This window comes from Heliangelus exortis, chromosome 19, assembly GCF_036169615.1.
Source record: "Heliangelus exortis chromosome 19, bHelExo1.hap1, whole genome shotgun sequence".
In the NCBI taxonomy this organism is placed as follows: domain Eukaryota; kingdom Metazoa; phylum Chordata; class Aves; order Apodiformes; family Trochilidae; genus Heliangelus; species Heliangelus exortis.
This window is the reverse complement of record NC_092440.1, coordinates 5,947,657-5,959,859: the sequence shown is the minus strand read 5'-3', so window position 1 is coordinate 5,959,859 and position 12,203 is coordinate 5,947,657. Positions and strand designations below refer to the sequence as shown.

The following is a 12,203-nucleotide window of genomic DNA, read 5'->3' as shown; positions in this document are numbered from 1 at the left end:
ACACTTGGCTTCACCAACAGGACGTTGCAGGAATGAAATCCTGATGTTCTGTTCTAGGTCCTGAGCTACTTCACAAGGAGTTGCTTCCCTCTTCAGGATGCTCTTGTCAGCCTAAGTTTATGCTTTTCTCCACTAATAAAATTACTTATAGTTGAAGTAGAGGAGCACAGTGAAAGTGTTCTGAACTGAAAACTGAGCTCTAAACTATGAGTCCATGTTGACTTCTAACCCCTTGGATCATGAAATAATTTCCAAAGCCATTTGACATAAAAACTAGACTGATTTATAAATAATATTTCATCTAGATTGACTTGTCATATATATATCTGGCCCAGGATGAGGAAGAGAGCTGATATTCCTGATTCTGTAGAGTTGTACTCAAGATAAAGCAGAATTTAGAGATGCTATGTATGATAGATTTAATACCTACTAAAGGAAAATAAAAGTCTTATCATGTCTGTAATTTTTGCAAAGCAACAGGTGCATTTTTCCCCAGTTTTTCAGCATGCACAATGTATCTGTTTTGCCTGAATAATGAGAAGCCAATGTGTCTGTCAGACAAACTCACCCCTGTGGGCTTGGGTCACGGCTACTTCTCAATGCAGATTTTTGGGAAGGAAGAGTGGTGGGATCAGCAGAGGAGGAATGAGCCTTTCTGCATAAGACAGCTGCATCTATTGAACCAGTTTTACATCCAGTATTGTTAAACTACAAACCATCTGGACTCTGAAACCTTGTTCATAGCTGCTGGCTCTGGGAGCTGTAATTCCTCTAGATTATTGATGACCCCGTGTTAGAGGTTTCTGTTTGCTGGGGAGCTGTTTCCTGTTGGGGCAAATGACATAGGCAAAATGGGCCAGTTTAGTACAATCCAGGTCCTTGATAACTGCTTCCTGGAAGGAGCACTCTCCTCTTCATGTGTGCTTACAGATTTGAGAGTATTGTTAAGTCTGCTTGCCCAAGACTCTTGCCACAGATTGGAAAGGTAACCTCTGCCACCTGGAAGGTCTACAGAGTTACCTGTTTCCCTGTCAGTGGAATACACTGTTTCAAACTGTGCATGGGTTTAGCTTAAGGGAACTTCTGTGTCTTGGGAAGGACAAAATAAATGTTTGCTGCTTGCCTGTGCTTCTAAAAATATCCAGCTTAGCCTTGTGTGTTCAAGTGAATAGAATAAAAGGCAGAATCAGGCACAACAATCTGAATAAAAGCCACAGCTAAGCCTCAGCTTACATGTTTTATACTGTTCAAAGCACTTGGAAGGAATGTAAGTTGAGTGCCATCTTACTGTACTTTACTTGGCTGCCTGTAAAAATTTTAAGGGGAATCACATGCCAGAGTTGCAGTATAAATCCAAATAAAATAAACCTTAAAACAAGTCAAGATAAAGATGAAGCAAAACACATATCCCTCAAAAAGTAAGAGATACTGTTTGGATGAAGGTTTTGTCAGTTCAGTGTTAAGGAATTCAGATGCTACAATTGCAATGTAAAACCTGTAGTGGGATAAATTCTCCAGGTTTTATTATTTATGTCTTAACATACCATGAAGTTACAGTGCAAGAATTGAGATACTTGGGAAATGTATCAAGTAATCTTGGTATGGTGGGTACCAGTTCTTTTGGCTGTTCTGATAAGTTGCCTTATTTTATACTGGCATGTGTGTGATCTCATTTGCAGAATCATTCCAGCCTGAAAGGGTTGGAACTGCTGCCAAAAATTACTTGAATATGGAACTCATATGTGTGTGCCTTCAAGTAGTCCTTAGTGGTAGTTCTTTGAACATCTCTGATTCTGTGTGATCATTGGAAGGCAGTGAGTTTACATTTCCCTCTCTTCCTTTTCTGCAAAGATGAAAACTGTGAATATATAGGAGAGTGTATGGGGTCCAGTGGTTAAAGCAGAACAGGCTAGAGAGTGGGGCTTGTCTGGTTTCCAGAGCTGTTCCCCAACTGTGTTAGTTATTTGTTACAGGGTTGTCATTGCCATAAAACTTAATTTTCTTCTCAAAGGTTTAGCATAGGGAGAACTGAAAGATTTAAGAGTAATATTAGAGTTGGTTAGTCTTCCTTTGTCTATATGGAAGCCATAAAAATAAAAGCTAGGCTTATGGTAGGAGTGCTTAATAAGAGAATTTAAATTTGAGACAGGTAATCGTGTGACCAACAAATGCAGTCTGAGATTGGGGAGGATTAAAAAAAAAAACAACACAACAAAAAACCAAACAAACAAAAACAAAACAAACAAAAAGAAAACAGAAACTAAAACAAAACAAAACTTGCTTCAGGTCATCAGCTAATGAACTGCAGAAACCTGGAAGAAGTGGTGCGTTCCTTACTTAAAAGTTCCTTACTTTGAAGTTCCTTACTTAAGCATAGTTTTGCCTTGCTGGCACTTGCTTTGTGGTATTATTTTGCTTTGAGGCATTTGGCATATCCCATTGGATTAAGTGTCCTTGGTTATCATTGTTTGTTATGGCATTGATAACTTTCATACACACTTTCAATAGGCTGTCACTTCTCTCATCAGGTTGCTTTCAACTCATAGTCAGCTGTAATTCTTACACCTAGAGCTTTAGAAGAAGGAAGTTTTTATTTGTTAGCCAGAAGACTTCACTTGCTTTTGGTGTTACTCCATTCTCTTGACTGTAAAACAATTCAGAATGTTGCTGCTTGTTCTCTAATTCCAGGAAAGCCAATATTTTCAGTGGACATTCACCCAGATGGGACCAAGTTTGCAACAGGAGGACAAGGTATGTGTGTGCTAATAGAAGGCAGATTTTTGGGCTGTAATAATCTTGTGCCTTCACAAAACTTGAATTGGTTTGACCTGTTTAAAAAACACATCACTTACATAATAATCTATTTCTTAGAGCTGGAAGTGCATTGAAAAGTGAGGTTGTTACTGCAGCAGGCAGGGGTACAGTTTCTGATACACTCCTGGACCTCATTGAGATAATAACTGCAATAATTGAGCTGTGGCCATACCAGCCAAACTTCTTTTTTATTTGAAGAGCAATTGAATGTGAAGTTCATCTTTTTTTACCTGCTAAATAGTACAGCTATTGGTACAAAAAAAAATCCAATTATACAAAATTGAATAGCTCAAGAAATATGTGCAGAAATGCTATTTGGATTACAGTAGTGAATAATTTGATGGTGGCTACAATAATTGAATGTAGGATTTGAATGTCACATTTTCTCTTTTTAAATTAAAGTTTTATTATAAATAGTTCATCCTGATGGTTGGTATCACTATGTGCAGTATGATTTTCAAAGCAGGCTGTGTAGATTTATTTTTAAGAGCTTCAAAAAAAATAAAACACTTTGATTTGATGAAGTTATATCAGAATGGCAACTGTATTAAAAAGTTTCCAAAGTTGCCACTGCATTTATGCCTAAATCTTAGCATGAAATACAGTTAAAAAGCTTTATGCATGTGTTTAAAAAGAAGGTTCTTTTCTTTACTTACAGGTCAGGATTCTGGGAAAGTTGTGATCTGGAATATGGCTCCTGTCCTGAAAGAGGAAGATGAAAAGAATGAAAATATTCCCAAGATGCTTTGTCAGATGGACAATCACTTAGGTAACAAAGATTTAAATTTTTTTTTTCACTGACTATTGGTCATTTGCCAAAGCTTAAATACTGCATGTTTGTAATCAGAAAAATCATGCCATGTCCAGTGCTGAATGAATCAATAAAATACAAATAAAGAACAGTGAGAGAAGAAGTAAGTGTAAAGGAAGCATCATATAAAGTATATTGGTTCTAAATTATTCTGGATTTACTGCACATTACATTTGAAAGTATGGTTATGTGAACAAGCTGTCTTCTCTCTTTAGTTCATGATCTATCTTTTCTTCTTTACCCACCTCATTTACAACAAGCACTTTCCTTTGTTAGATGAGTATTAATCTTTCCTCTTTTGGACTACTTTTGGTGAAGCTTTTTGAAACAAGGAATAGTTTTTTTTAAACTAAGTTCCTCAGCTGCCACTGAAAGATAAGTGCCCATTCATTTATCTAAAGCAGACAGAGTAACTGCTTTGAGTGGGAGAAGCACACTTAAATCCTAAACATCTCCTGCCCACTTTTGCTTGTTATAAACTCTTTCCCCAGTCCAGAACCACTTATTCTCATATTTCATCTAACAAACTTTCTTCTTTACTTTCCAGCTTGTGTGAACTGTGTCCGATGGTCAAACAATGGAGTTTACTTGGCTTCAGGGGGAGATGACAAGTTGATTATGGTGTGGAAACGAGCTGCGTAAGCATGTTTCTTCCTTCTTGATTGTATATTTCATTTCAACTTGGTTACTCTGTTACATTTCTTCCTGTTTCTTTCCCATGCTGTCCTTTTGTAAGCTCATTACCATGCCTGGTGCATAAGGAGCTGAAACCTGGGACACATATGACTGGCACTGGATATTTGGTCTCTTCTGTCTCTTGGGCTGGAGTGTGTGTGCCTCTGTGGGCAGCCTTTCCTCCTGAGGAACTGAGCCATTTTCTTCTGTCCCTGAAGAAAACTTCCTTTTGAGATTTGAAGAATTATCTTAAATGTTACAATTTTTTGCTCACAATAGAAATTGTACAAATTATTTGAGCTAATTTTTCATTAACTGGAATTACTTTCTCTAAAAAATAAATTTTTTTGCTTTGGTTTTCATTGCAGAAATAACTTGAGTATGAAGTAGAATTGTACTGTGCAGCTTATTTTCTTTACAAAGAAGGTTTGAAGAATTCAAGGTGGTTCTGTTAATGACTGTTTCTATTTTAATTAGGTACATTGGACCTAGCACTGTGTTTGGTTCTAGTAGCAAACTTACTAATGTTGAGCAGTGGAGGTGTGTGTCGATTCTCAGAAGCCATTCAGGAGGTATGACATTTTAAGTCTAAAAATGTTGAATGAACATAGTTGCATATTTGGAAAAAAATTGTTTTTCGGTGTCATATTTTTGTGTTCAAAACAGTGTTTGTTGCTTTTTCATTCAAAACAAGACAAAGGGCATTAGTACAGGCATTAGTACTTCCTATAATCACTAAAAATTGCATTCTGCTTTGGATTTATTTTTTTGTTGTTTCCTATTGAAAATTGCCAAGCTGGGGAGGCTCAGTCCCAATGACTGTTGCTGTGTTCTTTACCTTCCACTCTAGTAAGATGATGATAAATTCTTCATGAGGGAAGAAATGTTGCCACACAAGTTCTTGTTGAAAAGATTTTTAGATTCTCTGATTACCATCAATGTCTTATAAGGAAACTTGTATTTTTTTTAAACAGATGTCATGGATGTAGCATGGTCTCCTCATGATGCTTGGCTGGCATCCTGTAGTGTTGATAACACAGTTGTCATCTGGAATGCTGTCAAATTTCCAGGTGAGAAAATTCTCACATTTTGTATCTGCAAGTATATAAAACTTTGTGACAAACTCTTTCCTCCCTGGGTGTATTTCACTGGCTGAAACCAGTTTGGATGGCAGTGAGCAGTGGATTCTGCTCTGCTGTAGGCAACAGCTACATTCAGGTTGTTCTGCTGATTTTACATGAAAGTCATTATTACATGTATTATCTTTTTCACTTTCTCTACAAAATCCCAAATAAATAGAACTTAAGATTTGTTTTACACCTATATATGCATATATTTTTCCCTGCTGCCTTTGCTACCTACAGGACTTTCCATTCATTTGTCTTGGGGGGGCATTGTTTTATTTACCCTATTTTAAATCCTATCACTTAATAGGCAGTGTGATTTGATATATTGAAGTGTGGAGAAAGGAAGGATGTGAGGAGCCTCAAAGTCACAGAAGCTCTCAAGCCTTACATTTAATGGCCATTTTCCTTCTTCCATTGCTGCAGTGCTGGCCATTAGCACTGTCCTGAGGTGTCTGTTTTTCAGGGACAGGCACAGCCAGTGCTCTGGACAGCTTTGGATGGACCTGCCAGGATCTGTGGCAGTTAGGGAGCATGTGTCTTCATTTGGCTGTTTCTTCCCTCATAACTTGAGGCAGGCTAAAACTCCCATTGTGGTGCCCAGTCACTGCTATTTATTTTAAGTTTGCTTTAAGTCCTTACATCAGAGTTTTTAGACTTTTGAGCTAGGTGTGTAGCCTGCACTGTACTCTCAGCCTCTTCTCTCACAGTCTCTCTTCAGTCAAGCAGGAGATTGACTGAAAATAGGTTACCAGGTGTGTCAGGCTCGTGTGTGTGTTCAGTGGCAACTTTGACTTAGTTCACGTTTGTTGCACAAAGCTGAATTTGTTGCAATAATCTTTGGGTGCAGAGGAGAGGGTGAATGTTTAACTGAAGTTAGCTTTAAAGTGCTATTCTGAACTGCCTGGAATCTGCTGGTCTTCCTGCTCTAATCTAACAGAGTTTTGCACCCCTTATTTTGTTCATAGTTCTTTTCACCATTTTTTAATATCATTCTTAGCTTGAATACAGGTTCCTGTTTGGCTGGCATCTTGTAGTGTGTACATTAGAAGAGGTTCTATTTAATATGCTGTTTTATAAAGGTCTTGCAAATTTCCTCAGCAGTCTGTCCTAAAGGAGACACCAGTAACTCCTTTGTTTTCTCAATTTTGTGTGCACAGAAATTCTTGCCACTTTGAAAGGGCATTCTGGCTTGGTGAAAGGGCTGACTTGGGATCCTGTTGGAAAATACATTGCCTCTCAGGCTGATGATCGAAGTCTGAAGGTGTGGCGGACCATGGACTGGCAGCTGGAAACCAGCATCACAAAACCCTTTGATGAGGTACTTCAGAATGTGGGACCATTCCAAGTGAATTCCTATAGAATTAATTAAAATTGTAAGAATTAACTCTGATTCTGCACAGAGGTGTTAATTTACTAGCACTGAATCAAATGAAACTATCAGAGGGCAGATTCAAAAGAGGGAGGAGAGAGCTGCTTTCTCACACAATGTGAATGATTTGAGACTCTCATTGCCATTGGATGTTGTGGGTGCCAAAGGTTGAAATGAGTTAGGTAAACAATGTAAGTAAATTCCTGGAAGTATAGAGGTTATTCCAAGGAAGTATTTGCACGTTAATTACATTGTTCTTACATTCCTCCCTATGTATCTTCTATTGGCCACTATCAGAAATGAGGTAAGTACTTAGGAAGGATCTTTGGTCTGGCATCACAAGACTGTTAAGTGATGACGTGGATCAAGAAATAAAGTTTCTGAGGACAGAAGCTGTTGCTTAGTGAGTGGAGTGTTTTGCAGGCTTAATTTGTAATCATAGTCCCTAAATGTAAAATTTAAAGTTTGTATTAAAAATGCTTTGTGTGCCAAACATTTCTAAAGCTCTAGCATGTTGGGTTTTTTTTTTTTATTCTTTTTGTCAGTGTGGAGGGACAACTCATGTGTTGCGTCTTAGCTGGTCACCTGATGGTCACTATCTTGTTTCTGCTCATGCTATGAATAATTCTGGACCTACTGCTCAGATTATTGAAAGAGATGGATGGAAAACCAACATGGATTTTGTAGGACATCGAAAGGCAGTTACAGTAGTGGTGAGTAATAGTGATTTATCCCTGGAGGAAAATTTCTGATATGTGCTTTTGGATAATTTTATGCATGAATGGGACAAGGTGGAGATAGAGGGTCAAGATGAGGAAAGCAAATGCATGGTGGTGATTAAAAAAATGTCAGCTTTACCTATTGGAAGCAACCAGCTTGTTATTGTAATAAAAGAACTGGACATTGCTGAACAAGATAAGGAGGGAGAACAGGAGGATGTTAGGAATGCCAAACACTAACTTGTTAAGCTGTTCAGTGATGTAATTGAAGTGGCAGGTTTCTTGTGGGCTCCTGATTGCTAATAAAATGAGTATTACTTGCCACTCCTGTTAAGGCATTCAGAAAGCCCCTTAGAAAGCTTGTGCTGCTTCTGTCAGTGCTCTGGTTAGGGACTTTGTCTCTGTGAAATGTTGGGGGTTTGTTTTTTTTTTAATATTAAGTGAAAAACTTGCTTTTAAAGCAGATCTCCTACTAAAATGTCATTACTGTAATAAAATTTCGTCATCTCATGTGTTCAGAAATTCAATCCAAAAATCTTCAAGAAGAAACAAAAGAATGGGAGCTCCACCAAGTCAAGCTGTCCCTACTGCTGCTGTGCTGTTGGTAGTAAGGATCGATCTCTTTCTGTCTGGGTAAGTCTGTTTTTTGCTGCCTTTGACTACTGTGGTCATTTAGATAACTGGAGGGTTTAGCACAAATTCATGTGTATGGAATGAAGTTTTATATTTAGATTATGTTTAGTGGGTTTTTTCTCCGATTTTACAGGATTAGCTGGGGAGGGAAGGAAGTGGATTGTTATTAGTTCATTTCTCTAAAGTCAAAAGCAGGTACAAGCCAGTGGCAGAGGATGTTGCCCTGGTAAGGGGGAGAAACTGTTAAGGGTAATAATGTGTTGCTACAGTTAATAAGCATAATTCAGCCCTATCTTCTTCCTGTATCTTTTACTCATTCTCCACGTGAGTCTCATAAGAAAAAGACTTTACTGTTTCTCCTTGTTTAGCCCATCTGCCCATGAATTACTCTTTGAGTCTAGTTTTGTTAGTCTTGGTTTTATGGGTATGAGGAGAACATAGCAAGAATAGGACAGCTGTTTCTGAGCAGATATGCAGATATACCTCTCATCTTCCTGCTTTATTCTGACTTCAGTCCTGGGCTTCTGTCTTTGCTATGTAAAGTAATGTGAAAGAGAAGTAGCTTTTTAAGTATGCATTCAAGTTTTCAAAATTGAAATTGGGTTTGACTTTAAAATCTACACTAAAATTGTGATTCTGAGTAGCTATTCTCACATTTATAAATGCAAGACAAGTTGTTTGGCAACTGCAAAGGACAGGGAATAAATTAAACTGATATGTGAAGCTTTGTGATGAGAACATTTGCCAGAACACACCAATTGCTAACTGCAGTCTACTATTTATAGATTACAGTGTGATATTTATCCATCAATCTCTAAATGCATAGCACTCAATCTGTTTCTGGCAATGCTACCAGTGCATACCCATACCAAAGTATCCCTTGCAGTGTATTTTACTTTCTATTTATACTATTATTTCATGTAGGGTGCCCATTGAACTTATATTAGGTATTACAGAGGTGCAAAATTGTAGGCATTTTGCCCTGAAGAGCTTAGATGTGTGTACAGCTCAGACTTAGGGAAACAGAAATTACATAACTGCTGAAGATGACTACTATGTTACACCTGTGAACCTATGAGCATGAAACATTCCAGATCACATTGACTTCTGCTTCATTTTGGTTGTACTACATACTGTAGATATTAAGTCCACTTAGCATTAAAGAGCTTAGAATGTCTGATTTAGAAGAGGTTACTGGGAATTTTCATTCTCAGTTCCTTATTACTAAGCTGGTCTATAAGTGTAGAGGAATCCTCTTTAAGAATGATTGTGAGTCAGATTCCCCTTACTCTTCATAGGCTTCATTTACTTTTAGGCAAGTAGTCTGAGTGAGGACATGAAAACCTCATCTCTTTTCTGTCTTCCTCATTTGCTGGTAGTTTGCAACATCCTTATCTCAGAACAGAACAGAACAGAAGCTGTCTTAAGCATCTGCAGAATTTCTTTTTGAGTGGTAGAGAGCATTCTGTGACTGATGTAAAGGCCAAGTTGGTTCAGAAGTTCACCCTGTATTTCAAAAAGAAGGGTTGAATGTCAGCTGTTCTTCTCCAAAGCTTCTCTGTGTCAGTAGTGGAATGGGTAACTAGGTGCTTCAAACAGATCATCAGGCATACAGCTGTCTCCTGGCCAGGTCTTGTTTGGTGAATATTGTTAGACTCAGAGAGAGTATTTATGTTGTAATAATTGCTGTAGCATAGAACTTCTACATTTCTTAGTGTTGTTTCTTCTGTTTTAAGCTCACATGCCTGAAACGACCTTTAGTTGTCATACACGAGCTGTTTGACAAGTCTATCATGGACATCTCCTGGTAAGTTGATTTCTGCTGTTTGTTACAAAATCCAGTGTGTTATCAACATCAGGTACACACATTAATTGGAAATTCCTTAAAACAGTACATGTTGTAGCTGTTGTAACATGGGTAATTGGGTTCTGAAGTTTTTGGTTCTTCTGCAACTTTTTTGGCAGTAACATTAGCAACTAGCATGTGGTCACTTGAGATTGTGTGACACTAAAACTGAATAAAAATTGATGTATTTAGAACATAATGCAGTAACACACCTGTGGAATGAGTTTCTACTTGTTACGATTCCTTGAAATTTTTTTTATGTAGAATATGTATTTTTTACCATGACATGGTGGGCCTGGTGAGTTTTAGATGCATTAAATCTATGAAAAGTTATTGCACTACATTGTTATGAAAAATCCAGGTCAGCCTTCTAGGACACAGCTGGATAGGCACACAGCTGATTACACAGGTTGTCTTCATTTTAGCACTTTCTAACTTTCAAAGTTCTGCATTAGTATCTGTAACAATCTTGGTGTCTCTATGCTGTACATTTTAAAGCTTAGAGTTGTATAACTTCCTGTTGTCTGTCTGTCATGTGGATTTTGCCATGAAACTCAGTGAAGCACAACAAAAAGCTTTAAAAACCAAACATTTTTTTCTTTCATTAATGGATTGAGGCTAGACAGCAAATAAGTGGAGTATTTCATGAGTAGTGCTGCTATTGTTGGAGCACAATAGCTTCAAATAGTTTTGCTTTCTTGTTGCATTTTTTATTTCTCTATCTGCAATTTGCACATTTTTTCGTGGAATAAAGTCATTGAGAGTAATAGCTGGTTAACATTTTCCATCTTCTGAGGAAGTGGTTTTGTGGGATATTTGAGAGACAAAGGACCATCAAGAAACTTGTTATTTTATATCCTGTTTACAAATTGAAATGTATGGCTAAAATGTCAATGTGGAATGTTCCCAGAACCGTGTTCCATTCTGAAAGCAGACTGAGTAAACTCAGAGAGATCTGATATTATTATATTGTTATAGCTCTTTTCTACTTGAGAGTTTAGACTTGGATCTAGCATCATGGCATCTGAACATGGTAATGTTTTTGTAAAATGATTGCTTGGATGCAGAGCTCAGCAATTTTTTTCTGCTAATCAAGAGAAAACTCTCCACAATCTTTTATCATTTTCAGGCTTGGAGTAGTGTTGGTTTAACCTAGTTACGTGGTGCTGAGGCTGGCTTCTCTGGATGGGATGCTATCAGGATGCATCACTCTGTGTGTGTGAAACATTAACATGCACAGAGCAACCTTTGTCAGCCCACCTATGGTAAAAGCTATCAGGATATTTCCTACCATGAAAAAAAGATGGGTTTGAACACATATAGCCATGGTGATGTGATACACTTTTAAGCCTTGATGGACTTATTTGGATAGGCTTCAGAGTTCTGCCTGCTTCCCTTTCCTCGTCTGTTCTCTGTGAGAAGTCATCTGTAAACTATTATGTTGCTGCCTCCATGAGCTCTATGACTGAAAGGTACTGGGTTAGCAGTCAAAATTAATCAAATACTATTTTTTTCAAATGCACATTAATAGGTTCTTATGTAGAAGGTTATCACTATGTTAAGACTGGAATGTACAGTTTCTTCTCTCTTTCTTTCACCAAGAAAATCTTTTTTGCGACCCCCAGAAGAGGGGTACAATATATCCCCACATGGAACATGTGCAGTTTGATTAATTATGAACAGTAACAAAATAAAACATCTCTGCTTGCCTAGTACAAAGATTTTTGGATTGCTCAGATGTACATCGTGCTTTCTTTTTGTTGCTGTTGCTTCAGATGATGAAAAGAGAAGAGGCATTTATCCACCACATTGAGTTTCTCTCTTAAAAGTGCCATCCCTTCTTGTTACCTTGTCTATTTTCTCTGCAAGCACTTTATAAGAATGGACTGTTACCTGTATCCCATGTGTGGTATGGCTTCATCTTCCATGGGCCTCAAACAGCAGTTTCTGTGGCCTTAAAAAAAGTGCTGCTGATTGCTTTTCTGCTGAAGGTCCCTTTCTTCACCCAGTTTCATTAGCACTGCAGTTTTGTACAGCTTTTGAAGGCAATACATTTATAATTGTATCTCATTTTTCATTGTTTTACCCCTACAAAAGGTTTTCATGGTGCTGATCATGCCATGGGTAGGTGAATTGTTTTAATGCCACCTTCCTGTGTGCAGTGTCCAAAGGAATATCAGCACATGAACTCCTGCTGTCCATCATCCTG

At 37.8% G+C, this 12,203-nt stretch overlaps 1 protein-coding gene across 4 annotated transcripts in view; it reads left to right on the top strand.

Moving 5' to 3' along the window:
• The window catches only part of HIRA (histone cell cycle regulator), a 30,509-nt gene that overhangs the window by 4,040 nt on the left and 14,266 nt on the right, over positions 1–12,203 (top strand). For all 4 annotated transcript variants that reach the window (XM_071763604.1, XM_071763606.1, XM_071763603.1 and 1 more), the window contains exons 2-10: positions 2,689–2,751; positions 3,473–3,583; positions 4,173–4,263; positions 4,778–4,872; positions 5,275–5,370; positions 6,585–6,745; positions 7,342–7,509; positions 8,035–8,148; positions 9,885–9,955. In XM_071763604.1, the coding sequence (XP_071619705.1) occupies positions 2,689–2,751; positions 3,473–3,583; positions 4,173–4,263; positions 4,778–4,872; positions 5,275–5,370; positions 6,585–6,745; positions 7,342–7,509; positions 8,035–8,148; positions 9,885–9,955 (970 nt within the window). The remainder of the gene's footprint in view (positions 1–2,688; positions 2,752–3,472; positions 3,584–4,172; positions 4,264–4,777; positions 4,873–5,274; positions 5,371–6,584; positions 6,746–7,341; positions 7,510–8,034; positions 8,149–9,884; positions 9,956–12,203) is intronic.